This window comes from Dromaius novaehollandiae, chromosome 3 (assembly GCF_036370855.1).
Source record: "Dromaius novaehollandiae isolate bDroNov1 chromosome 3, bDroNov1.hap1, whole genome shotgun sequence".
Lineage (NCBI taxonomy): Eukaryota > Metazoa > Chordata > Aves > Casuariiformes > Dromaiidae > Dromaius > Dromaius novaehollandiae.
Window position 1 is genome coordinate 68,363,352 of NC_088100.1, and position 27,157 is coordinate 68,390,508.

The 27,157-nt window shown below is 38.2% G+C and overlaps 1 protein-coding gene across 1 annotated transcript; it reads left to right on the plus strand.

Annotated features, from left to right (window-relative positions):
- The first annotated feature begins 1,089 nt into the window (after positions 1-1,089).
- On the plus strand, positions 1,090-26,821 carry TMEM242 (transmembrane protein 242). The gene is made up of 4 exons (XM_026122224.2): positions 1,090-1,285; positions 3,835-3,935; positions 9,626-9,763; positions 25,678-26,821. The coding sequence occupies exons 1-4, from the start codon at positions 1,156-1,158 to the stop codon at positions 25,774-25,776; spliced, it is 468 nt and encodes a 155-aa protein (XP_025978009.2). The 5' UTR covers positions 1,090-1,155; the 3' UTR covers positions 25,777-26,821.
- The last annotated feature ends 336 nt before the right edge of the window (positions 26,822-27,157 follow it).

Below are 27,157 nucleotides of genomic sequence, written 5' to 3' on the forward strand. Positions count from 1 at the left end.
AGCCCTGAAGAAGAAAGGGAAGAAAAACAATATTGAATAACCAAAAGCTGCTGTTTACACTGTCTGGATTTTGAAAAGCAAGATAGCAGATTGCTATTTGGAAGTGGTGTCTCCTTCTAGCATTGGAAATCACCAATAACTTCGTCAAAAGTATTGCACATAGGTCTATCAGAAATGTAGGTGGAATAAACATTATTTTGCATACAGATGGCTACAATGTAGCAATATCCATAGTAAAAAAGAGCATCCTTAAAGTCACATTTAATAGGGCCTAAAAGGATTCTTTGCTTACAACAGCATTTTATTTTTTCAGCATACATTCATGCACAGACTACCCTGGAAGTCCATGCTGTTATCTACTCCAGAGATTTAAACAAAAAATCTTCATGAATCTCCCACAGAGGACCTGGTTTAGATAAGGCTTTGACAACTTCTGAGCAATTTTTCTTCTGTATGATTTGGCCTCTCTCAATATTGAAAGTGGCTCCCGTTAAAATCAGTCACTTACTGAGGAAATGAGTGGTAGTGTAAAAGATGAGGTCAACAATGGATTAATCTATTTAAAAACCATTAAGTGCTTTATTGTCATTGACTCTGCCGCTCTGCAGTGTAGGCACACTTGTGCAGCCCCATTGCCACCCCCTCTCCTGTTACTGAGTGTTTACATCAGAAATCAGAGTTATTGAGTATTTTATACCAGAAAAAACCCACCCCCCCATTCCTAATCAGTACCCCAAAGGCAGAACATAACGACACCAAAAGGACCCCATTACGATAACCAAATGTGTGTGTGTGTGTGTGTGTGTGTGTGTCTCTATCCCCAAAGTACTGTCTGGACTCACAGGCGAGCCACAGTTACCTCAGTCACTGATTAAACTATTACAGGGATCAAAACATCCCGAGCGCGCCCCGCTGTCCTCAGACACTGCAGCCTGCCTGCAGCACAGGCAGCTCTCGTGACTGCCTCGCAAGCCCCGTCCTGCTGCCTCGCAGTGCGGCTTGCCGAAGCCCCTCTCAGGCTGCCGCGGCCCTCCAGCCCGGCTGCGCGGCCGAGGAGGAGGAAGAGGAGGAGGCAAGGCCGCTGCCACTGCCTGCCCAGCTCCGTCTCCTTCCGGGTTGCGGGTCGCAGCCGCCTCCTCTCCCGTGACCTGGGCCATGGGGGCGGCCGCCGGTAGGGACGCCCGGGACGGTGCGGCGGCTCCGCTGGACCCCGGGCGCCGCACGGCCCTGCCTCGGGGAGGCAGGAACCCTGCGGCGCCCCGAGACAAGGTCTTCTTAATCAAAGGTGCAGAAAGCCCTCCTCCTCCCCTCCTCGCCCGCGTCGCAGAGGAGCGGCAGCGGCTGTGGGAGCCCCACAGTCGCCGCCTCCTCTCAGCGCCCCCCCCCCCCCCCCCCCGGCAGCTCGCGGGACCCGGCCAGGCTGCGGAGAGGGCGGCGGCGGTGGCGGCCGATGCCCGCGAGGAAGACGGTTCCTTGCCGCAGCCTGACATTTTGCCTTACTCCCCTGTCCCTGGGGAGATGCCGCGGTGTTTGGAGATGACCTCGGCTGCGGCGTTTGGATGTGGCGAGGACGCCCCTAAAATGCCTCCTGCCTTTTCCTCCCCGCTGGACGGGATGGCGCCCGTTGCCTCTCCGCCTGTGGGGCAGAGGGAGGGAAATGAGAAACAGGCCCCAGGGTCGGAAGCACCGGGGCGTTCCTGTGCTGGCGGACGCGCGGGGGCTGCGGGAAGGGCAGGTGAGGGGAGCTCCTCTCGCCCCTTGCAGCACGGGAGGGGAAGGCGGCCGGCCGCGCTGAGGTGAGGGGCGCCGCCTAGCACCGCTTTCCCGCGCCTTTGCCCAAAGGCGGCGGGGTGAGCTGAGCCCTACCCTGGCGCGGGGGCGGCGGGACTCCCCTCAGCGCCCCCCCGATGGCAAAGGTTACCTTTCCGAGAAGAAGAGACCCGCGCCCGCCTGCGCGCTGCCCAGCGATGCCTTTGCGCGGCTCGTTTGTCTGGGCGCGGGGGGTCCGTTAACGGTCATCGAAGTCCCCTGCGGGGCGGGGCGAGGGGGGGGGAGGAGGGCGTCCGTTAACGGTCACCGAAGTCAGCTGCCGGGGGTGAGCGCAGCAGGGGCGGCTCATGCGTCACCTGCAGCCCTGCAGGAAACCTGAAAGTGGGAAGGATGGTGAGGAAAGAGAAGGACCACACAGGGAGAAAAATATATATATATATCTATATGTATCATTGTAGATTTTTAAAACACGGTTTTCATGTGTTACAAAAAAGCCCTCCCAATCCAGATGTTCGGACTAACAGTCTTTAGTTTATCTGTGGGATCTAAAGTTAGAGGAGCACCCAGATTCCTAACGGAGTTAAATGTTTTTGCAGTTAAACACACCTAAGAGTAGAAGAGGAAAGTTTTTTTACTCAAAACTAGTTCGTGTGGTTAATTAGTTTTGCCTTTTGGCTTGTAATCACAACCAGTGGTGACACAGCTGACTGGGCTTCCTGAAGACGCCATGGCAGTGCACCAGCTCTCGCAGCTCCTGCCAGCCCACGATGGTGGTGCTCTTCTTTGGCTTTGCCCGCACCCTGGCACCATGTCCCAGTGCTGCACCAGCTAGAAAATCATGAGGCAAGACAAGGATTGGATGGATGTATCCCCCAGCAGATATATGGGAATATCTCTAGAAAGCATGCTAATTTAGGGGTACCAGTCCCGCTTGCCTCACTCTTTCTACCCCTTGCAGTGCTTTCCTCCCCCCTCCCAGGGGCCATGTTTCAAGTTCCTCCTCTTTGAGGAGAAAAAGTAAATTTAAAACCAGTTATTATTTCTGAAATCAAGAAAATGTTGGCCTATAGACCTTGAAATGCAAAATGCAGTGAGCATCCAGAGTTTTGACAGTATGTCAGGTCTTCCTGCTCCCAAATAGAAGAGACACGTTATTTCATTGTCGTGAATACAGCAAACTTCTCCATCACACTAATATGATAATTAATCAAAACAAACAGACTTAACATAAATATGTTTTGCTTTCTATGTCCTATCTGGGCCAGTTTTTAATTACCTGACCGGCATTAGGAGAGGAAAAACACAGGCCGGGTATCAGTGGTTACAAAGGAAGAACTTGTAACTGCCTGGAAAAAGGATTCTCATATGAATTCAGCTGCTTTTGTACAGTCTGCTCAGTCTTTTATACCAAGGCTCTTTCTGATCTGGTACTGCTATATGTTCTCTTCTGATGCAAGAACCGGAAAGGATCAAGGGAACCCAAGTGACTTTGGAAATACTCTGAAGAACTGAAAGTGGGAAATGGTTTATAACTTGGGAAGGCTTTCTGCTAATGTTATTTTATGGGGGGAATGGGGAGTACTAGAACAAAATGGACAAAGCTGGAGAGCATACAGAATGGTCCTCTGAGTTACTGGCAAATTTTCAGATGGCCATTTGAAGTAACAAGTGATGCAACAAAAAGAATTGAATCTCCCTTTAGAGGATGGGTGAGGCATAGTCAGGGAACAAGAAGATCACAGTAGCTTTGATCCTGAGTGAGGGAGGCTACCAAGGGAACAGTGGAAACTGGGAAGTATTGTGAAAAAGTATCTTGGGATTTGAATGATTTTTGTTATGTGTGGTTTAAAAATATGTACTGGCCATTGATTTTTAAAAAGCACTTTTTCAAAATATGCTTTCTTGCTTGCCATATTGAGTTAATGCAAATAATTTTGACAACTGTTCCTTTCCCTTCAGCATCTGCTGACAGATCTTCATTTCTTATGTTTTATTTCCTGATTTTGTTTTTTCTCTCCTTAGGAAAAAAGTTTTGATTTTTATTTCTTAAACTTTTCTTGGCAGGTGGAATTTTTCTAGGTACAGTTGCTACAGCAGGAATGATAGCAGGTTTTGGCACGACACTTGCCATGGCAAAAAAGAAGAACCCAAATTGGTTCAGTAAGGTTTGTTCCTTTTAAACTGTTTTCCGGTTATGGTACACAAGAAAAAGAATGCATAAAATCCTTTATTGAAGTGGTGATATATGTGGAGTTTAGCTGTACAAAATTGATGGTAAGAGCATTAGGCTTAATTGAAGTCAAGAGGAATAGGATTAATTTAAAAATCAATTTGGAGTTGACACTGCCTAATACTTTAGTACTTTGGATTAATTGAAAGAAAACAACATAAAACTTACTTTGTTTGCTGTAATCATACTACTACTATATAATGAAATATAATTAATGATCTGTTTTGGTTCTGTGATGTGAATGTATTTCATTCGCATGAGTCTGTATCACTTCCATGATCCAGTTTACCATTCAGTCTCACAGTGATATATTGGATTGGGAAGGGAGATAACTGTGGAGTAGGGATGGGAATGAAAAGTCAGGAAGACTGAAAGCTGTGGAAGATGTAATGTGGAATTATTTAGTTAAAATTTGAGCTCTCTGCCTCCTTCCTGCCATGTAAGGAGATTGAAGAGAGTGAGTAGTAGATTGGTCCTAAGAGATCTGGTGGCCAAAAGTACATCTCATGCAATTGCATAGCATGATCAATCTGAGTAGTCTGTAAAAAAAAGAAAAGAAAACTGCAAAGCAAAATTAACAATTATACCATGTCTGTAAATTAATCTAAAGTGTAGCACACTTAATTGAAGAACGCTTTTTTTCCTTCATTAACACTTTGTTATTGCTGAACATGTCACAAATAGGCCCTTAAAACTGATCAGTCTCTACTCCACTGCACCCTTAAAATACAACCGATATTACAGAATTTTTGAGGGAGCTGAAAACTGATCAGTTGTGTTTATTTTTAACATGTTAATTTAATAAAAACACCATAGGAAAAAAATAGCACTTTTCCACAGCGCTTTATCAGAGCCTTTATATCTGATCACTCAACAGTCTCCTTTTGTGGTCCAAGAACTATCCTTCCTTTGCCATCATAATATTCCTCTTCAGGCTGCTGTATGTAGCTAAGAACTGTGGAATAACTCATCCACTGGCCTGTCAGCACCAATTCCCAATTTCCTTCTGATACTGTAATATTCAGACATGAAGAGCCCACTGTCTTTTCAGGAAATGAATAGTAAGATTTTGACAGTTTTAAATGAGAAAATAAATAGCGAAGGATTTCAATAGTGGAAAATGTACAGGGTACTTTTTTTTTTTTTTTTTTTTTTAGCACCATTATGTCCAGGAGAAGCAAGAGAGATTTGTCTTCTGACACTAGGCACAGTTCTAGCAGACTTTTTGGAACCATAAACTTTAACAAACAATTAAATACAAGTTTTAGAAAAGAAATCAGGATGGTTATAGGAATTATTTGTACTTTGTTCTGAGTTAGTATTGCATTTTGTAAGTCACAGATTTAATTTTCTTAGTCTTACAAAGCTCAGATTTTTTTTTAACTTTAAGGGCAGGGTGTAAAGTGTACTTTTTGAGGAAAAAATGATTTGAGAAATAAAAAAATAATGGGGCAGTAGTTACAAATATTGCTTTATTAAAATTTCTTGGTATATGAGTGTAGTTTCACTGGCTTTACATGTAGGTCACCCATTTGTTTGTTTTATAACTTCTTGTATCATTAATTCTAGAAATCTAAGATTTTGAAATGAAAGCTTAACAATAAATGTGCGTTTCTTATTTGAAATAGATAAAACAAAGTTTTATGAGAAGTTGTTCCACAAGCTATAAAAATGTATTGCAAGAAAGAAACTTGTTTTTTTCTTGTTTTTTACCATCTTTGTTTTATTTTTAAACATATTTTTTCCTGGGCATTGCATTTTCCCCAGATAGCACAATTTCAGCACTGTATATTCTTGGCTGTCTGACCTGTCCCACTATCAGTGTGAAATTTATCAAGAGTGACATTAAATTGACATCCAAGAATATATATGCTGGAAATCCAAGAATATATATGCTGGAAATGGCACTGATTGATACATACCGTATCATTTTTTGCTGAAAATCTGTATCTGCTACTATCTGTGCAAATGAATTCCAACAGTTTACTAGCAAAATTTGTAACTCCTGGACCCCCCAACTTAAATTCAGCGAAGTATAGAAAGAAAATGCATCTTGTCACAGTACTAACAGGTGAACAGTTTCAAAAGGGAAGGCTAGAGTTTGAAAATGACGTGTCTGTAGAGGTTCTCTGAGGTTTTGTGACCAAAGAGAAAAACAGTTCTGCAGTAGTCATTGCCTATTATTTGTAATAACACATCATGTACAATAATGAAAGTGTAACATATAGATAATTAAAGAACAATGTATCCTTCTTAGATGTTCAATGCCCAAATATTATTTTTATCCTTGTTAAGGTGAGGCCAGTTTCCTAGTCACTTTAAGCAAATGTAAGCCAGCATTGCTGTTCAAAGAATTAACTGTACTGTGCTTTAGTTCCTCATAATTCATTCCTGCCCCTGTACCAGCACCAGCACTTGTGCTCCTAGGTTGGTGAGATGATACCTATTAATTCTACTTATTTTACCCTGCATTAGTTTTAGTCCAGATTGGTCTTCTGACCCTTTCCACTCATGACCACAGTGACTGTGTTGGAATGAAGCTAGGAGATGAGAATTAATAGTCAATATTGGGAAGTAACGCAAGACCTGTTCTTTTAGCATCTTTGCTGGTTTGTGCCAGTTCTTTTGTCTGTGAAACTGTACCATTCAAGTCAAAGCAGAAGCAAGAAGCAAGCATAATACAGCCTGGGAGAGATTAAAATAGTTTATGGCAGAAAAAAATAGCAATATAATGGGGAAGCTGTAGCATCACAGTCAGCTTCATGGCTACATTCAGATTTTCAGGAAGCTAGAGTACAAGACCCTAGCCTTGCAGGGTAGCCTCAACGTTATTGGCAAGAGAGAAAGTTGAAATTGAATGTACTGTATCTCTTCCATGGTAGTGAAGTTAATCAAATGTTGTAAGCATTTGTAAAGTCAGAGCCCAAATTTACTCAAAACAGATGACATAATCCTGTCTTGTGATGAAGTGCTGCAGAGACCTTCAATTAAGAAATGATTCTTTTCATTGGGTAAAATTAAGTGCTTAAGATGCCACAGTAAGTGTCAAGTAGCCAGCATTTATCCAGGTGTTTAATTTTACAGTTTCCTAAGTCATATAAAACAATGAGCAAACTGAATGCAATTAGCCAAAGCAGTTGAACATACCATTTATTTTAGGCACCTTGAGCTCAGCAGAGCTTCCTTTCAGGCACAGCTCTTATCCACAAGAAGATAGTTACAGGACTGAGGCCTGGAAAAAAAATAGTATCAGTTCTCCTTCTCCTGCCTTATTCCTCCAGAAAAAGAAATGTGAAGCATACATTTTGGGAACCAAATCACCTAATTCTGTTCTATATTTTCCATATCTAGTTTTTAAAAAGACTCAAGCATTGTTTTAATAGCTTATTTATTAAATCAAAGTTTCTTTTTTTAAAAAATAGTAATGAAGAAAAAACGATGTGTACATAGAATAACAGACTTGCGAATAAAACTGTTCTCTTAAAAATATTCTTTTGTTGGCAACATGGTTTTCCCTCATGATGTTTTACTGTTGTCTTTTTCTTTTTTTCGCATTTCATTAATCAGCTTTCTTGATGCTTGGAATAGCATATCAACATATCTGATAATCAGATAACAAACAGTGTTGTTTACAGAAATCTGTCTGTATACTTAGTACTGTTGAGGAACCAGCTTGTAACTGAACACTCTTTGACTGCTGTCAGTAAAGCCAGATCAATTGTTTCCATTTTCGCTTTTTCTCTAGGGCAATCAAGCATTTAAATAGCATTCTTTTTTTTGCCAGCAATTTTCATGGATAATGATGCCTATTTAAAGGTTGTGTGTGGAGGATATTTTTGTCCATTTTTTCCATCTTCCAAATTAGAGAAATTCTAACTATTGTTGTGTATGTTTATGACATTATTCCTGTTTCAATAGTCTAATCATCAAAATTTAAATCTGTTCAATACAATCTCTACTGAAAGTGTTATGAAAGCTTATTAGCTGTGGTAAGGCAATAATAGAACATAGTTTAATGGTGTGACTAGAGATCTCCATCATTTGTGTCTGTGCATCATTTACATGATGCCCAATTTTTAAATGGGAAACACTTAAGGTCAGAACTGGACCTGCTATGTTTATACTGTCTCTACAGAGGACTGTTTTGTTAACAGCTTCCACTTTGGGATGTGCAAATCAGAATAAATAAGGATCAAGATAGCTTTTGCATGTGCCCTTTGCAAGTGTGTATTTGTCCTTGGGCAGCTATGCCTAAGAGTGTATCCTAAGGAAAAGTGTTAATGCCGAGGATTGTCTGAGGATCATTTTAACATTCTGATAAAGACAAACCCAAGGGTAAAAAAGCTACTGATGCTATTTCATTGACCAAATACCATAATGATAGGTGCTGTACATATGTTCAATTACATCAAAGAAGAAAGAGCAAATTTTTTATTCTAATCTTTAGAAAAACCTTTAAAGGGATAATGCAAAATATTTTCCCACTCTGTGATGAATAAAGACTAGAAAAGTGCAGTTCTTTGGCATGTTTTGGAGGAAATTTTTTTAGATCCTTCTGCAAGTTAATTTTACTCTTCAGAATTTTAGAATATAAATTAAATAATTCTTTATTGAATATATTTGTATGCTTGCATGCTTATTTATGTTTATCTTTGAACAATTGTCTTTCTTTTTAAGATACCCAATAAGACTGTTGAGTTGTGTAAGGACCACAGATGCCAGTCTTAACTATTATCTTCTAAAATCTGTATTTCTATATGAAGAATTGAACAGTGAACCTTATGAGGAAAATAAACTCTCTTACTGATATTTATCACTGGGAGTGTGGGGAGGATGTTTTCTCTTTTACTGCTGTTATAGGCTACACAGACTGCAGCTGTCCTATAGGAAATAAATACACTAAAGCGGGCATGGCCATGTGAGAATGGCTGGCTAACAGTAAACTTGTGGCGTGAACTGTTTGATGTAAGCCGGTGTTTATGCCCTTAGTAGCTGCAGTGTGCATTTATGTGCTGTGACAGAAAAGGGTTCATCATGATTGGGACTCCATCATGATTGAGGCACCATTCTTCCTGGCCTGAGATGACTTTTCCAAGTGAAGCGCTTTGTGTTATTAGAACACGTCTCATGGACAACTCTTAAGTATTGGGATCTTAAAAAGTGGTTTAAAATGCCTACTCTTATTTCTGACCTGTTTTGTGTTTTGATTGGTGCAATAACTGAACGTCAGTTTGTTATGCCCCCAAAACACTTGAGCATTTCTGAGGTGGTAAAAATCATCCCCAGGTGCTACTGGCAACCTTGAAAGCTGTTCCTGGAAGGTAGTGTGAACTAGGTAAAAAAAATTCCTGAAAGGCAGCTGAACCTAGTTAAAGAGCCTCTTATCCTGCAGAGCATTAATGTAGGGCTTCAGTCCATGTAAAGTTCCTGTCTCATCAGGATTTGGTGGGAAGATGGTTTGTCTGCCCCTTGCTTGGCTGTCTGGGTCTGCTGGCATCCCTAACAGTTTCTGTAGCCACACTAGTACAGTTGGCAAGGCAGACAAACATCTAGAGCACTGTTAACTTTTTTAGTTTACATTTTTTCCAATTATTGTTCACTTGATCACTGTATTTTTGATCCCAGGGTATTACTGCTACTGCTGCATTACCAGAGAGTGGTTCATCACTGGCCTTACGAGCCCTAGGATGGGGCTCGTTGTATGCATGGTGTGGAGTTGGATTGATAAGTTTTGCCACCTGGAAGGCTCTGGGCGTTCACAGTGTGAGTACCAATTATGATCCTCTCAAATACTGTATTTTTCTTTGGGTAAGTTATCTCAGTGTGGCATGCCTTCACTAAATCTCTATACTACTTCAGCCTAGCAGTACCCCCTCATGCCCCCCATTCGCAGTGGCTAACCTGAGGTGTGTATAGTAGAAAGGCATTCTTTGCATCTCTCACAAATGGGATGTTGTAGGAGAAGACTGTTTGGGAGGAGGAACAGTTTAGTCCTGCTTATGTTTATATTCATAGATGTTTCAGATTCTTCACAAAAGAGACACTGTTCTAATATAGAGAATAAAATAGTAGCTGCAAACTTTCTACATTCTGTGCTGTTGAATTAAAGGCTACCCCCAGATTCTATCTTTAGAGCAATCTGTTTTTTGTCAAAGTTCCATTTTTTGCATCAGGACTTTGGGGACATAAGAAAAACTGAAAGGAAAATTGCTTTCTTTCTAGTATGTTTCTGGAAGGGGCAAAATGGCAGAAATTTGAGGTTGCATGTTTAATAGAGGAGAGTTCCATAATATGCCGTGTTGAGGCAAAGAAACTGGGGAAGCATCTGAATGTCCCAAGTGGCTAAGGCTATCTTTAGTAAATTGTTTGCGTTCCAGTGTTTCACAGCGTTGAGTATGAACACTAAAGTTCATGTGAGCATTTTAGTTTTCCCCTAGTAATGCACCATGACTTAAGAGTCCCCTGCAGCTCTAAGTTTAGCAGAGCTGTCTGCATCCTTTATAGGACTAGTAATGAACAGACTTCCTTTGCTTTCCTTGACAAATTACTTACATATTCAGCAAAGCACTTCCTGATCTCCCAAAAACAAAAGGGAGAAAATGTATACTCCATCATGATACTGCCCTCATTGATATCTTTATTCCTGTTCTCACTTCATGTCCACTCTGTCTTGTAGGTTAGGATCTAGGTCCCAAGAGACAGCACTGCATAATCACATGTCCCTTAGTTTCCAGCATTGATTCCTAATAGGAGCCAGTAAAGCACAGCAGGACATAGGAGGTAGCTGCAAAGCATTTTGTTTAAATGTATATCCTTCTTGTCAAGCTTTCATGGAATAGCAGAGGAGGGGGAGGAAGAGTGGGAGTACCAGTTTATACTCTCTGCATGCTGAGCTACAACAGTCCACACAGTTTACTGTCAGTTGTATCATCAGCCAGTAAGATTCATTTCACACCATGCTGCTGATCCTTATTTCCATTCAGTCATAGTACTTCTAGTCCCACCAAAGGACAGCAGAATTTGGCCCTAGTCAGCAGTTTGCAGTAACACTTTTTTTAGTCAGCTTAGTTTTTATTTCCTTGAGCAGTATTGACCTAGACCCACAGTTGCCTGGTGTCCCTATGAGGCTCTTCTCCTTGAGATTGTCTGACAGGGAACAACCCCATAAGCTTGAGATGACCAAGCCCTCAGACGCATCATGGTCTGAATTAGGGACTTTAGAACTATCAGGTAGCGGTTCTTTTGTCTTAAGTCTATAGGACCTGCAGGGCATTTTAAAGACTACTTTAGTTTTCCAGTTAGAAAGCTGTACCTTATTATATTCTGTACTGTTAGTGTTGATTACTAATTGCTGTGATTATATTTGGCAAGGGAAAGGAGATGGGGGAAGCTATATCTTAAAAGGTTCTTGCAAGTGCCCTGCGGTGAAGACCTCAGGTTTCACAGTGTTGGAGTTAGAACTCCAGATAGTGAAGGAGGCAGATTTCTGTGAAGAGACTGTGTCAGCATGTGATTTTGAACAGTTCACTTCCTGCTCTCTGCTGATGGGAACTTTTAAATTTCATATTTACTGCATTTACTGTAGACTTTTAATTTCCACTACAGGAAGGAAACACGTATGATAATGCTACTCATTACTGCATAAGCAAAAATTGGCATCTGTAGATTTACTGACATGCATTTCTTTTTCCTGTCTTACCATGTATCTGTTAAAATCAAATATATATGTTTAAAATAGCTGGAAGTACAAAACCAGACTGTATTGAAAATGAAATATTCTGACCAAAGAAAGAGGTTCTTTAGAATAATAAATCAGAAAAATAAGTTTCTATAACAAGTTATCTTTGATTTTTGATTACCGTGATACTTTTTGCACATTGCTTTAACATAACACTCAGGAGCAGACACTGTTAAAAGACTATTTTAGAGCCTAAATATCACTTTCCTGAACAGTTGAGGGCTTTGCTTGCTAATGAGGGTTACCAGCTGACAAGTACATCATTAGTTCTAGATTCTTAGACATACAGTCATTTTGAGAAGGGCCTATTTACTTTATTTACCTATTGCAGGGGAACAAGATTCTTTTGAAAATTCTTAATTACAATCATGTGAGCAGAGACAGTGTAAATAATCAGTTAAAATACTAACTTCTGAGGAGAATATATTGGGTCTAATACTTATTAGACAGCCACACACACAAAAAAGTAAAACTTAATGGGTGAGAAACTATTTACTGAAGTTATGTGAAATTAAGTTTCTTTATACATAGACTGTTCAGATCACAGAAGACACTGAGCTCAGTGTTTTCAGATGAACATTTTTAGTCCAGTTAAATGTTTTTAAAAAGATGCTACTGCAGATTTACCTGAATAAAAATGTCTTGACTCCTCAGCATACTTGAGTTCTGTTGCTCTGTAATACTTGCAGGCACTTAGCACAGTAGACCTGTAGAAGTACAATATCGAACCTAGTATTATGTATATAGACCTGAAAACTGTGAATTTAAGGCAGACTTTATCCTCTGAAAGTGCTATACTATACATACCTTAGGAAAGGTCTGATTCATTTTGATGCCAAGAATCTCTGCTGAATTAATGACTGAATCTTTGGCAGCTGGACAAAGAGAAGAAGAGCATTTTGCCCTGCCTCTTCACCTTAACTGCCTTTAACAGTAACCAGCTGCCTTTGGAACCTGCTAATTAGTCATCTGGCCAGTTACTGTCCACTCTCAGCTGGGCAGCAACTTCATTTGTTTAAGTACTGGTGGTATTGATGCTAACAGCATTACTGACAGCTAATACAGTCTTCTGATATTCAGTTATTCAACATAATAAAATTCTAATGGTAAGCACCACAGATGTTGCACTTTCCAAACAACTGCTACAGCTTCTGCTTTTTTAGGGAAAGAAAAAAGTCTGGATTATCACCCTCGATTGCCAAAAGCCAAGCTGCTTTTACTGCTGGCAAAGCAGAGGCCGCCGTGGGAGGCGGCGGAGGCGCGGGCGCGGGGCTCCCCTGCCTTGCGCCGCAGCGGCACCTGGCGGCGGGCGCGGGCGCAGCGCGCTCTCGGCCTCCTCGGGGAAAGCCGGGCCGGGCTTCCCTCCGGCTCCCCTAAGCTGTAACGAGTGTCTTATGGCCACCAGGTTTGAAAACCAGCATTGCCATTAATTGCATCCCAGAGGAGTGGTTTTGTTTGGTATCGCTGCCAAAATACTGCCATTTTTATAATGTTCAGGGATGGGTTTCCTGTGAGCGTGAATTATCAATTATGCAGCACTGAGTGATTGATAAAGATAGTATTACTGTAAGCTTTGTGACTGTTTAAATTATCTTGTCATCCACTTATAAAGTCAGAGATGAAATGGCAACAAAAAATGAGCACAATATTTCTTTGATAAGTTATAATTGCTATAATTAATCTGCTCCGGTGGTTCTGAAGCTACACCACTATTACTCAGCAGTTTTTGTAGTGGAAGGTAACCAAAGGTATAATTTACTGGGAACATTATGTCCATACACCTTCTGATATAACCTGCAGTTGCTGTAGAAACAAGCACAGAGCAGTCATTCCTTAATCTGTTTTGGACACTGGGATGATGCATCAACTTTGGTGATACTAGGCTTTTATTTAAGTGGTTTATTGGTTCTTAAAACTGCTGTGACAATGCCTACTTCCAGCTCTTAAATGGCTTTATTGTTAGAGGTGGTTCCCTGTAGCTTTACAGTCTGCTGCCCTTTATACCAGCATGAAATCCCAGGAGTGCTGGTAAGCAACAGATCTTTATGTCTTTGTAAGGGATATAAAAGATTTTATGCTGTCTCAGGTTAGGTTGTTAATATCCCCTGACTGCAGTTATCACTATTGTAATTTAAGAATAGGTGGGTAAGTAGTTAACCCTCCTAAATTCCTGTCAACTCTTATCCCTAAATTGTGAAGTGATTGATCAATGAGGATTTGGTCTGGAAATAGTATAAGTTCTATCTTTATTAATGAAAAAGTGAAATCTACATTTTTCAGTACCTAGGAGTTGAAGATTCTACCTTTTTTTTTAAGTGTGTCCCTTGCAGAAATTACCCAGCTGTCAGTAATAGCATGACTTTTAACTTGCTTCCCACAAGCTCTTGGGAACATATTTCAAATTAAGTCCACTTCTGATTATCTCAGGGCATAGAAGCTTCTGTGTACATCAACAAGCACCGCAGACCAACAGGACTGGGTCAGTGAAGCAATTGGTGCTGAGGACCTGATATCTATACCCCTTGCAGGGGATTTTTTTTGAATTTGGACTAACTCTAGCCTTGTCCCATAGCTTGAATGCCTGTTTGCAGTTGGAGTACCTAAGGTGCATTCCTGGAATACATCTTCAGTTTAGTTTCACCCTAAAAGAATCCAGTTCATGCACTTTGAGACCATTCTGTAATACAAACTCACAAACAGTAAGTGGGGACAAGGGGGATTTGCTTCAAAAGAGCGCTTCTGATCTGAACTAGAATACTCATCTAGACACACACACAGCATTTCACTTTAAAACACTTCACAAAATAGAAGAAAATATGTAATGTTAAATGCAAGTTTAATAATTGATACATGAAATGGAAACAAATGTCAGCACTTCTAACAAGTATATTTGCTATCTAATAACTTTTTCATTGTGGTATCATCTTCCTCTAAGCTTTCAACCTCAAAACTGTGCAACTCTAAACTCCTGGTACAGTGGGCTGCTGGTTTTTGATGGAAAACACAGAGTATCAAATTTTGTAGAAAAGAGTAGTTTTAGCCAGTTTCTCATTTGAGTTTTTAAAAAAACCGAATAATTCTTGAAACATCTTATTTCAAAATTTTCTATATGAAATACTCCATGCAGTTTGAAATTTTCAGTTTAAAAATAAGTCATAAATTTTGACTTTTAAAATTTTTTATGAAATGAAACATTTTAGAATTATCTTTAAAACCCTGTTGTTTCAGTTGATCTGAACGAGTATTTTCATGAAAGTTTCCAAGACTTAAATCTTTCCTATTCTACTTACTTTTCTACAAGTATTATCACCTGACATACCTTTTTATTGAATGTACTGTTCAAAGTCTGTGTATTCAAATTAACTCAGATGGTACTATATAATTTAATTTAAGATAAATTAAACCATTTGAATCATTAGGCAATAGAGCGGTGGAAGCTAGCATTGATCTGGCAAAGCTTAATTTTAGCTGTATAAATTTACAGTTTCATGGTTCTTTTAACCTGCTCTAAATAACAGTGGTTTCATGTTCAAACCAGTGGTCACACCCAGAAGGGTCCTGCACCCTCTTTTGCATTAGTTTAAGCAGCCGCATAGCCAATTGTATCAGCTTACTGACAGAAGTAAATGCTAACCTTTTTTTCCAGAGTTTGTTTTCGGTCTTGTCTATGAGCTGATCTAACTCACTGAGCATTGCGTGGTTGCTTGTGATGATGCAAAAGAGTCAGTGGTACCATGCAGCCAGCAGCTAGGGTAGCACTATCTCTGCTGTGGGAGACTGGTCTTGGATCTTGGGTCATCACATACGGTTACATTAAACTTGTGTAGTTAAGTGTTTTGCTGAAATGAGCCTCTTCAATATTTATAAACCTAGGGTTATCAGAGGTGAGAGATAATTACTCAAAAACCATATAACATGTATTCTTTTATAAGTCATTTTCTAATGATAAATTATCTAAACTTCTCTGTATTTAAACAGTTCTAGTCTCAGCGCTGTCCTTGAAGGCTCATGGATTAGTGCCAGTTAAGATGATGAAGGCTGCATCTGTCAGGATAAAAGCGGGCCCACTGTCAAAATACTTATGATTATTTAAAGGAATTTCCAAACATAGCATAGCCTTGGAAACGCAACGAAAAAACTATTTTGTCTCAGAAGGAGGATCAAATTCCATTGTTTTATTTTGGTGATATTACTTCATATTAAATGCTTTAATTAAACTGAAGTTACAGTAAAATAATAAAAGCTTAATTAGAAGCCTACTGAAAAGCAGGCTTGCTGAAACTGGTATAGTTTGACTGATTTATCTGATCAGTCTCTAGCGTTCCTCTCCTTTGCTTCTTAAACTGTTGTTTCTTTTAAAGGCAGGAATCTGACATCTTAGATGTCTATAAAAGTAAGATGGACACCATGTTGATGGCTTGCTTTAAAGAGTGATATGGGTAGGGTCTACCTTTGTGAAATAAATTATTCCTTTTTTTTGAAGAGGTCCTTGACCCATCCCTCTGTCCCTGAGTGCTTGCTTCATTCTTCTTACCCTCATTCTCAATCCTCTGACCTTAGAGGAGTTTCAGAGTCTGAATCCCATGTAGCACATTGTCAGACTACACCATTTAAATTTACTGCTGTGCTGCATTCAGTATGCATATTTATCAGGAATAATTAATGATGATAATCATCATGCTGATTGAACAGAATCAACATATCCTGTGAAAGATTATTTCATCAAAAGAGAGCTTGGGTATGAGTACTTGAGTCTTCAATCATGTAAAAAACATTTTCCCCACAGTCACTGCAAACTCATTCCAAGCACCTTCACAAAGCAGGTATTTTCAGTTGAAGAGATCTGCTGCTGCTGACTTTTATACTAGGTTTAATTCCAGTTCCCTTATAAAATAATGACTGCGGTTTGTCAACAGTAGAAAATACTTAGAAAACTGTGAAACTAACATTCTTGCAGAAGCTACAGCTCAGTTGTAAACCCTTACTTTAAAGAAGCAGATTTTTAAATAAGCGTTTTTTTTGTTTTTAATTAAACTTGCAGCTATATAATACTTGACAGGTATTAAAACATACCTATGAATAGCTGTTGTTTTATTCTTCATTTTTTACTATCAGCTGATTATGAGCCTTCTTTTAAAAGCAAAAAATACCCTCAGCACTTGCAAACTGAAATGTTCAACAATTAACGAACAAGATAAATCATGCTTTAAAAGCCCTTTTGCTCTTCATGTCCTCAATAAATTAAGTTTTATTTCCTCTGAAATAAAAGCATTCTTTTTCCCATAGGAAAAGAGCCAAGATGATTCATATGTATGTTTGTGAAACTGTATCTTGTTGCTTACACATCTGTTCTGTGCAAAGCTGGGAAAATGCTGAGGAGAATTACATGGTAATTTGTGACTAATATAGTTATTAAATATTAGTTTATCGTCTTTATGGTGACTCCTAATGAAATATCCTGTTTTTCATTGATCTTAACCTTCAAAAACGTTAACAATCTAAAACAATTGCACAGCTGTGTACAGACATCTAAAACAATTAAAATACATACTTGCCATGGTTTTATTGGTAAGGGCATTTCCAAGGCTTGCTGCTAATCTTTAGAGGAAATCTAACTTCTAAATCACCATTTTAAACATAACAGGAATAACATTCCCCCCAGTTATTTTGAGAGAGATTTGATTTAATTTCGTGAGTCCATATGCATAGGCACAATATAAATACAAAGGAGTATTAGCATTAAGGATGGATGAATTTCAAAAATACAGTAATAATTTAAGAATAAGAAATTTGAAAATTATTCTGTCTTTGGCATCCATAAATAGTACTGAGATCTATAGATCTCAACCAAGCATAGGCATATTGCAGAGGCTGACATTTTTATGGTATTTGGTAAATGAACAAATGCTTCTATAAAAGCAGTGTGTTTCCTGGAACCCTAAAATTCTTGTTTTGGTTGTTATTACTTTTAATTTTTATCTGTATTTAATTCTCACCTAAGTGAAACTCATGAAGTTTCTATGCCTTATCATGCTTACACTTGATGGCGTAATAAAAACACATCCTTTCTTTGCTATTTCATGGTCATATAATTCAATGTAATTCAAACCTGTTCAGTTTGCTTAACATTGTTTCGTCTCCTCAATACTTACTTAAATTTAACATCTTAAAAAGAAGATGGAGCACTAGTACAAGTTGGTTCTTCATCCTCCTCTTTATGCAAGATTTTTCTGCATTGCTTATATTGCCTAATTAGTTCGGTGTGGAGACGATTTGCCTCCACACATATGTTCTGCTAGTATTTTATCCAAGAAGAAAAAAAAAAGAAAAAGGCCCTGTGAACTTCATTGTATACTTGATAAAGCAGAATGTTTATTCAAGGGGTGAGCTCATCATTTTCCTACTGATCTCAGGGAAAGTTGCTACATTTGCATCATCAATAAGGACAGCTGTAAACAAGTATTTCAAGAATATAGGGAGACAGTAATTGTAATTCTCTTTAGGAATTTTTCTAGTGTGTCTTGGTAGAGACTTCTAGCTGCTCGCTGCCAGCAATGTGTTAAGAAACTAGATAGAACAAAATAATCACCCTTCGGTCTAAAATTGCCCCTGTGGAGCACTTCTGCTTCTCTGTAAGTAGACCAGCTGATTGATCCACTTCTCAGCTGCATGTAAATACATACTACATGTGTATAACTCAAATCTGAATAAAAGCTTATCTGATTGGTGAAAATTATTCATGCTAGATACTAGTAGTATGGGGTTGTTTTGTCCTTTGAAGTATACAATATGGCACTTGTCTTCAGCTTCTCTGGTCAAAGACCCCAGATGCTCTGCTTGTCTGAAAGTGTCCAGCTATAACATCCCGGCTCTTTGTGTAACGCTACCTCTGACAGATTTCTTTGCATGGAGTTCAGCCCTGTTCCGGGAGTCAAGGCTGATGTGTCTCTTAAGAGTAGGGAAGAGTAGGGCTTTGGTTTTGTTTTGGCTTTTCTCACAACCATGACTGTCACTTATACATTATACATATTGTAAGTGTAAATTCCTGTACATACAGAGGATAAAAATTACTTGGATTACCTTTTTCAGGAACTGTCTTAGCTGCAGACAATTCATATGTTTTTGATTTAATTCAGACATCCAAATTACAGCAGATAAGAGCTTATACAGTTTGAATAAGCATCCTGAGATTTTGGGTCCAATAGGCAACCTGCTGTATAGATCTAGATATTTAACTATTTTAATTTTAAAATTACGTCAGTATTAATTTTTGAAATTGTCTAGGGTGACTAAGGAGCAATGACTAATGCACCATAATGCACTAATCATGTGGATGTCCTTTTCAGTCTCCCAGGTTTGAAATCTTAGAAAGAACACGGTAATTGCTTATATATAATACAGTAAGCTTCTGCAGAAATAAATGGCATGTCTCTCAGTGAATTCAAAAGTATTCCACTCTGTTTCTTCTGCATGGCATGAAAGCTTTTTGCAGCAAGAAGTTGTAATCCAAACTTTGTTCCATTACATTCATTTTGAAGCCTGATGCAGCATCACTGAAATCAATGGGAATAGGATTGAAAATGAAAAACTTCATCTGCTTTGAGAAAAACTTAAGTCTTTGACACTTTATTTCAGGAAGATCAATGTGAAGATTTATAGAATTTTAAAGCATACTTATATTTCTCTGAACCTAAGGAAGAAGTGGTTTACAAAATTACTGTCTTCGTGTATATAAATTAATTGCTGTCTTTCACATTGATCATAATTAGCTAACCACTTCCTTTTTTGTATTCAAAATAATCCAAATTTAAACCAGAACACTTTTGTTTTCTTCATGCTTTTCTATTGTATTTACATCATCTTCCTTTTACTATAGATGTATAGAAAGAAACCTCCAGGCTAGTAGTTAACAGTCTCACTTTTGGGAGTTAAGTGACATTCATGTAGAGATTAAACTAGACAAGGAGATGCTACTAAAATGTGTTTGTGGTATAGACCAACTACCTTCCAGTTTGTGAAATGCATGGATCCATTTGCAATTGAGTAACATGGTAGCTGCATACATGGAAAAGTAATATGAGGAGAATATTCCTGTGTTTTATCTGGTCATGCGACCCGGTCATTGCAAAAAGGACAACCTGACCCATGTTACCTGACAGCTTGCAATAGTTCACCAGTAATTTGAGTCAGAATATGTAGTAGCTTTGGGAGGTAAATGTATAATGATTTTAGAACTACAACAGCTTCATTTTAAACAATGAAGATAGTCTCCCCCTCTGCCTGTAAATTTCACTTTATTTCAGATTATTTTCATGTTATTTTTCTTTTAAAAAGTACAGGACATGTTTTACATGATTATACAGGATTTATAAGGGATGCATTTCTGTAAAATATGTCTGGGTATGTTTAATTTTAGGCATTGTAAATGGCCCTCTGATTTCAGAGAGACTATTCAACACTGCGTAAAGTTAAGTATGTGCGTAAGTGTCTGTGGGATAGGGGGTTAACATGAGCTCTTTACTTCTCTAGATATTTAACAAAATTCAGCTGCATCTTTCCTCTGTGCAAGCCCGAGACAGCGGAATCAGAAAACAGGCTGTAAAGAGTGCACTATGACAGTACAGGGTAGCATAATGAAAGTATTATGATGTGTACTGCCAGGATTGACCTTCTGAGTGCCATTTTCTTGGACCTGTAATTTTGAATAAACCAAACATTCATAATGCCTTTGCCAGTCAAGTATATGATCTAAGAATACAGAGCAGAACACTGTTTTCCATGCTTATTTCAGAGGTCAGCTTGCAAGCTGGCACAAGTTAACCTGCAGTCAGTATTCCCTATTACCCTGAGAATCAGAGGATTACCTTCAGCCAGGAAGCTATCTGCTTTGCTCTTGGAGTACAGTAGGGGCTCAAGGCTTGCCATTTTCTGCAAATAACTTGCTATTTCTATATGCAGACCTTGGTAAGCATTTCCTAACAAGGGTGACAGCAATCATTTTAAGATTCGAGAAAAGGTGGTAAGAACAATCTTCTCTGATGCTGTTAAATCCAGGGCAACCTGTCTCATCTTCATGCCATGTAAAATGGAATGTGGCTGATTAGAATATAAGGCATGTAGATACTGTATTCTGCTGCCAGTCAGTATTCAAGTTCAGGGCACCTAACCTCATTTCACTTGAAAGCTAATGTAAGCAATTCTTACTGGTACAAGTACTAAAATAGAAAACTAATAATTCCTACAATCTGGGTTGGCCTATTATGAATGTCAGACATTAAAGAGAACATTTCTTTGTAAAACTTTAATTCTAGGATTCATATAGACTCTTTTACCCCTTCTTCCATTCATTTTAATATGAAAGGCCACGTAAGTGCTCTCAGTAATAATGTTATCCCAATTTTTGCGTGACATTCTGTCAACGATGTACATTAAAAAGACATTATTAAATGGAAGATGCTTTTAGGTCCCCATATTTTTGCCACCTGAGGCAGGATGATTAGGTTAAGATAAGAAAATAACAGTGATCTGTAGCTATTACAGATTATTTAATGCAGTAAGGTAGATGATACCCTTTTAGAAAAAAGCCTGACATTCAGAGGTGGAACAGTTACTGTAATTTATTTGGCAGGAAAAAACAGCATCAAGCTTTGCAGTATCTATGATAAAAAAAATAAAATTCACTTGAGTGAAATTCACTTCAGAGACTTGCCTCCAGGAATGGAGCATGCTGGAACGCTAAATCAAGAAATGTGTTACAAATTGTTCATGTACCACTAGGTTCAGAGGCAGTAGTTGAGAGAGTGGCCTACAATACCGAAGGCAACAGAAAGAAGTGCTGCACTATTAATTGAAGACATTATCACAGTTGAATCAAGTACCCCCGTGTCAGTATGGCTGACAATAACAAAAAGGCACCTATTTCAGTGAATTATTTCAAAACATTCCATTACTCAGTACATAGCACATTAGCTTTTATAATTAAATTGATGCCTTTCGGTTTGAGACACTGGCATGTGTATTGTGGAAGCTGGAGGAAATATGGAAGAAGATTTATTGGGAGGAGGAGGGAGAAGAGGCATCCCTAATAGCATATCTAATATAAAAAGGCAAGGCAAGACACAGATTCCTAATTGCAGCATTTCCCTCATTCAAAAGCATGCTTGTCCCCTAAAAGGGGCAGGTAAATATAAGGTCCCAATTTTTGCACCTCAATTTGTAATATTAATAGCATATAAAGCTAGACTAACCATCTTCACAAGAGGCTCACCACAAAGCAGGAGGCTATCTGGATACCTGGTAAATCCAATTCATAGAAGGGCAGCTAATCTACATGTTTAGTGAACAAATTATACCTTCGCTACAAGGATCCTTTGAAGTTGCAGTGGGCCTGGTGTGGCCCACTGTCAACCAGATGCAAACAAGAACAACCCTGAGACCAGTGTGAGTTACTTTGGAGGCTGAATTTAGTCCCATGCTAAATATAGTTTGGCCAGGCCAGGCCAGGACATTGAGCTTATAGCCTCTGACTGGAAAAAGTCACAGCCTAAGTTTTGACACTAGAAAGGTTTGTCGTCAGACTGACACTTGACACTAGGAGGTAGGGGACAGGAACTTTGGGATGCAGTTTCCGTGGTCACTCACTTGGTTCCGTTACATCAAAGAATAGTTACTTTTTAAAGTCTTCTCCATGCTCCAAAGCAGTGTGACAAGTGATTTTTAGAGGAGTTCTGAATGCAGGGAGAAAGGTGGCTAGAGTTTAGAAGTACACTCAGGATAGAAACAGGCCCAAATGTGGAAATGGGAGGAAGGAACTCAAAAGCTGGTGTCATTGGTGAAACAGAAGAGATAGGAGAGATACTTTAGAAGTCTAAACAAAGCCCTAATGAAATGCTATACTGCATTTTCTCACTGAGGGGAGAAATAAGAGTCTGTGGCTAGTATTAGATATGTTTCTTAATGCATTAATAATGGGAACTGAAAAAATATTGTGGAGAGAAATAATAGAGTGCACTATCTTTTAAGTTGTATAGAAATGAAAATTTTGCATAAATGTTAATATATGTGGCATCTGTATTCTGAGTAAACTGGCCCTGCTCAGACACACTGTGAAGACATTATGTATTAGTTAGGGCCATGCCAGTCACTGTAGATAATGTCCTTCTTGCAGAGCTGACAAGCTAAAACAAAACATTGAGAAGACAATGCACAGTGGTGATCAGCTTGGCCTTCTGATTTATTAAGAATGGGAATCACAAAAGAAGAAAGTTTGTAGAAAAATATAAAACATAGTTAAACTTGTGAACTGGAAAGAGAAAAATGTTATGTGCAGAGGGAGGTCATGGAAAAAGGCACAAACGATGGAGTGAAAAGAGATAAATGAGATGTTGAGTCTGGCATGACTGGCGAATTGGTTTTACAAATAAACATCAAAATCTGAGATGGCAAGGCTAAGGAAATTTCTCAGGGGATCTTGAAAGCAAAAAGAAGATATTGAACATTCCACATTTTGTCTATGTGTTAATGAAGAATTGCTTTTCCAGAAAATGAGTTGCTTTTACCTGCAGAAAATAAATTAGCATTCTGAGAAGAGATGAATCAACCAAAGATTCTTAAATCTGCATCCACTACCGGTGTTTTAGTGCTTTCTAGATAAACATAATTTTTTTCAGAATAGACCTGTAATGTTTTATTTCCCACACAAGACTGTTTTGTGCATTGTAGGGTTAGTGTTTGGCATTTTGGTAATAACATGGTAGGTATTAAGAGTGAGGAAGCATTGCAGTTTACTGAATAGCTCTCCCGCCCATCACCCTTTTTTGGAGGTAACTTATATAATTGCTTCTAGTTTTCTTCGGTATCTTGTGTCTTCAGTGGAGTAATTGAGGTGTCCCATAGGGCTTATCAGTGCATCATTTAAATTTGACACTAAAAATGTGAGTTCAGAAACATAGCCAAAAAATCCCCATTGCGCCAGTTCACTAGCTAGTATAAAATGTTTTAGTTCCATTTATGCCAAATGAGCTACAGCAGTTTATACCAGGTTAGGATGTGACCATTCCTGTGTTACACTTAGAGCAAGATGAAAGATTAGAAGAGGCTGGTTGACTCTTTAGAATTTAAAAAAAATGTATATTGAACAGTTTGCACATATGAGAGAAACAGGGTAACTTAATTAAAGAAGACTGGAAAGAAACATCTGAGCTAAAGCTCCTATAAGCATTTTCTACTGTAAATACCTGCATTTAATTGTCAGCAATTGTTTAATGTAATGTGGGTTGTTCCCCTACATCAGCTCTGATGTTGGTGTTTAGTATCCTTGGGAATATTAGTGCTCTGTGAGAGTTTTTTGATTTTAAATAACTGGCAAAAATACTTGTTTAGGAACTATTGCAGATGATTGCCAAGATTTTTTTTAAAAAGAAGAAAGAATAATTAACAACAGCTATCTGATCAGGGTAAATATAGAGCAGATGGTGAAATACTTTTTTACGTAAGAATACAAATGGGATAAAGCAAAAAGGATAATTCAGCTGTGAATTTTCCTCCTATTTCTTCATATAATATGTATTTTTGTTTGATTAGTAGTACACAGGTGTTTTTCCACAAAAAAATGAGTTCTGAAGTGTTTTCATAATCATATTTAGTTTTCATTTTAGTAAAGAATTCATAATTTCTTTGTAAATTGTGTTTCATTCTTTGTATCAGCTGTAACTTGAATAATTGCATTCTAGCAACATTTCTATAATGAAGTGCTACTTCTCTGTCAGAATTATTCCTACTCAGAACTTGAACAGAAAATGCCCAAAATTATTTGTAAAAATATTGATGACCCACAATACACAGAGTTTAGGCATATTAGAGAGAATGCCTTTGTGGCAGTTAAGAATATCTAGGTTTCCTGGAACCGCTCCATGGGATGAACTGACAGAGACAGCATTTTGTATTCAAGAGGTCACTGCATCCAGTGCTTGAATATTACATCCTGTCTTCCGTGCATGAATGTCTCAGAGTCTGTAGAGCTTCCTAAAAATAGCAGTCCAAAACTTCCCCTGTACATCCTGCTGTTTATGTAACAGGATTTTCACTGATTTGCTTTTTCCACATCTATACTTCAAAAAGATCCTATATGTAAAAAACTTGGAAGAAAGGACCTTGCTAAATCTAGATATTATCTTTAAAGAGAAGTTATTTTTAAAGAAAGAAATTAAATTCCAGTTCTAGCCTGCCAAGACTATTGAGTCAGACATGGTTACAATAAATATAGATTTGTTGGTTGGTATTTATGTATTGATATACAGAATGTAAATCCAGAAATATTTTTATTTGCAGCTGATATTTTCATTTACCAAAAATGAAGGAAAAGCACACTGTAATATATATTTAGGAATCTTGTTTTCCTTCCTACTATTATTTAAAGTTTAACCAGATTTTGTTTTGTCACCTATATACATATTGTAGGATAAACCAAAATTAAGTCAGAGCTGAGCAATATTTTTTTAATCCTTGTTTTAAAATCATTGAACAGACCCATTGGGCCTTTAATCCACAGCAAGTATTTAAAAAAAAAACCACACCAGCCAAAATTCAGACATATTCTATTCAGATAATTTTCTTCCAAACAAAAAAACATTTCAAATGTATATATATGGCAGTTTGTGTAACTGTAGTAAATCATTCAGGTAGGTGGTCCAAAATAACCACCCCAGTCTGATGCTTTAGAACTGGGGATTGCTGTGAGTCCCTTTTTTTGCATAGTTATTTGAACCACCATAATCAGAGGAAAAGATTTAATTTTATGTTATTTTTAAGGTCTTTTTACCTCTTTTACTTCTTCTTTACCTCACACAGCCATATTTTGTGGAATAAGCCCAGGGTTCATGGTGTTTCTTTATTTCCTTCTTACAACAGTTGATTAATTTTATTTTTTAATCTCTTGTAGATGGAAGAATTCCAAACTAAAATGCAATCGATGTTTCCAGCAATTCCTAAAAAAAGTGAATCTACTGTTGAATGGGAAGACTTACTTAAATCCAAATGAAAGAAGCAGAATAATTTGGAGATGTCCCTTAAAGTGAGAAGGGCAGGGGAACTACTGGAAGTGTCCCATCCAAAAAACAGAAAAGAAAACTCAGACTGAGTGAATTACTGAATTCACTGAACCTGGAGATGCCAGTGAGCATCTAACAAGAAGAGAATTTATAAAAACAATTTATATTATGCTGTATTTTTGCTGGTAACTTTTCAGCCTGTTTGATATAGTTGATTGGTGAGGAAATCCAAGGTAAGTTGTATCCATCTTGAAAAAAGATTGTATCTTACCAAAACCTGAAGAAGAAACTAATCTTCAGTAGTAAATATAATGAAAATACAACAATAAACCCTTATCCCATCCTGCCTCTCAAGAGAAATTTTAGGAAATTTCTCTAGGAAACAACAGTACTTTCAGTGTCATTTGCATATCCCATTAGGAATATAACCAACCATCAAGTAAATTTTAACAGATCTGTTAATGAGCCTGAAGGTAAAGTATAGAGTGGACTCTTCTAAAAATAAAGGAGATAGATACTTAAAGTTGCAACAGAGGAAGTGTCTGAACCACGCTATTTTTGAATGTCTGGAGGGAAAGCTAAAAGCATCCGGAATGCAAGGAATGAGCTACTGAGCTTCTCTGTAGAGCAGCAGAAGAGATGTGTACAAAGTGCACTTTGTTTCCTCAGTAGCAGCTTTTTTTATTGCATCCTACAATAGCAAATCTGATCATTTGCATAAAAGCTGCTATTGTAGTTGTATAGAAATCTAAGTTGTAAGTGAAAATGGTGTAAAATACTGAGACACCCAGTCTGTCTTATACAACAAATATTTTCAACTAAGAAAATAGACAGTCAGGTATAGCTTTTTGTATTTCAGTGGTTCCTGTGGCTCTTCTACCTGGAGAATCCTAAGCAGTATGTTATTTTTCGCACTGCAGTAATCTCATGAAGTGTGGGCGTAAACAAGGAAGAATAATGTCTTAGTCAAACATTGTATTTGCAGAATTGTAAATCTGTAAAACTGCAGAAATAAAAAATGCTATCACTGAACAATCCTTTGCTGAATACTCAATTAAAAAGTTTTTTTATTAATTGCACACAGTCCAATTAGTCAGCTGTCAGATTTAATAAAGTCCTCTTAAAATCTGTCCTTTGTGATTAAATCTTTAGACTCCTAAGAAAGAATGTTAAAAAAAAACTTTAAATGTCAGATGAATAATAGAAAAATATGGTTTCCCTATGACAGCATAAAAATAGTATCTTTAAAGAAACCGAAGTGTAATTGCTGACATTTTTTTCTATAGCTTGATGCTTGTAATTCAGTATTAAATTGTGGTGCATACTGCCATCATACATGCACAAAAAATGGTACTGTTTTCCTATTTCTAT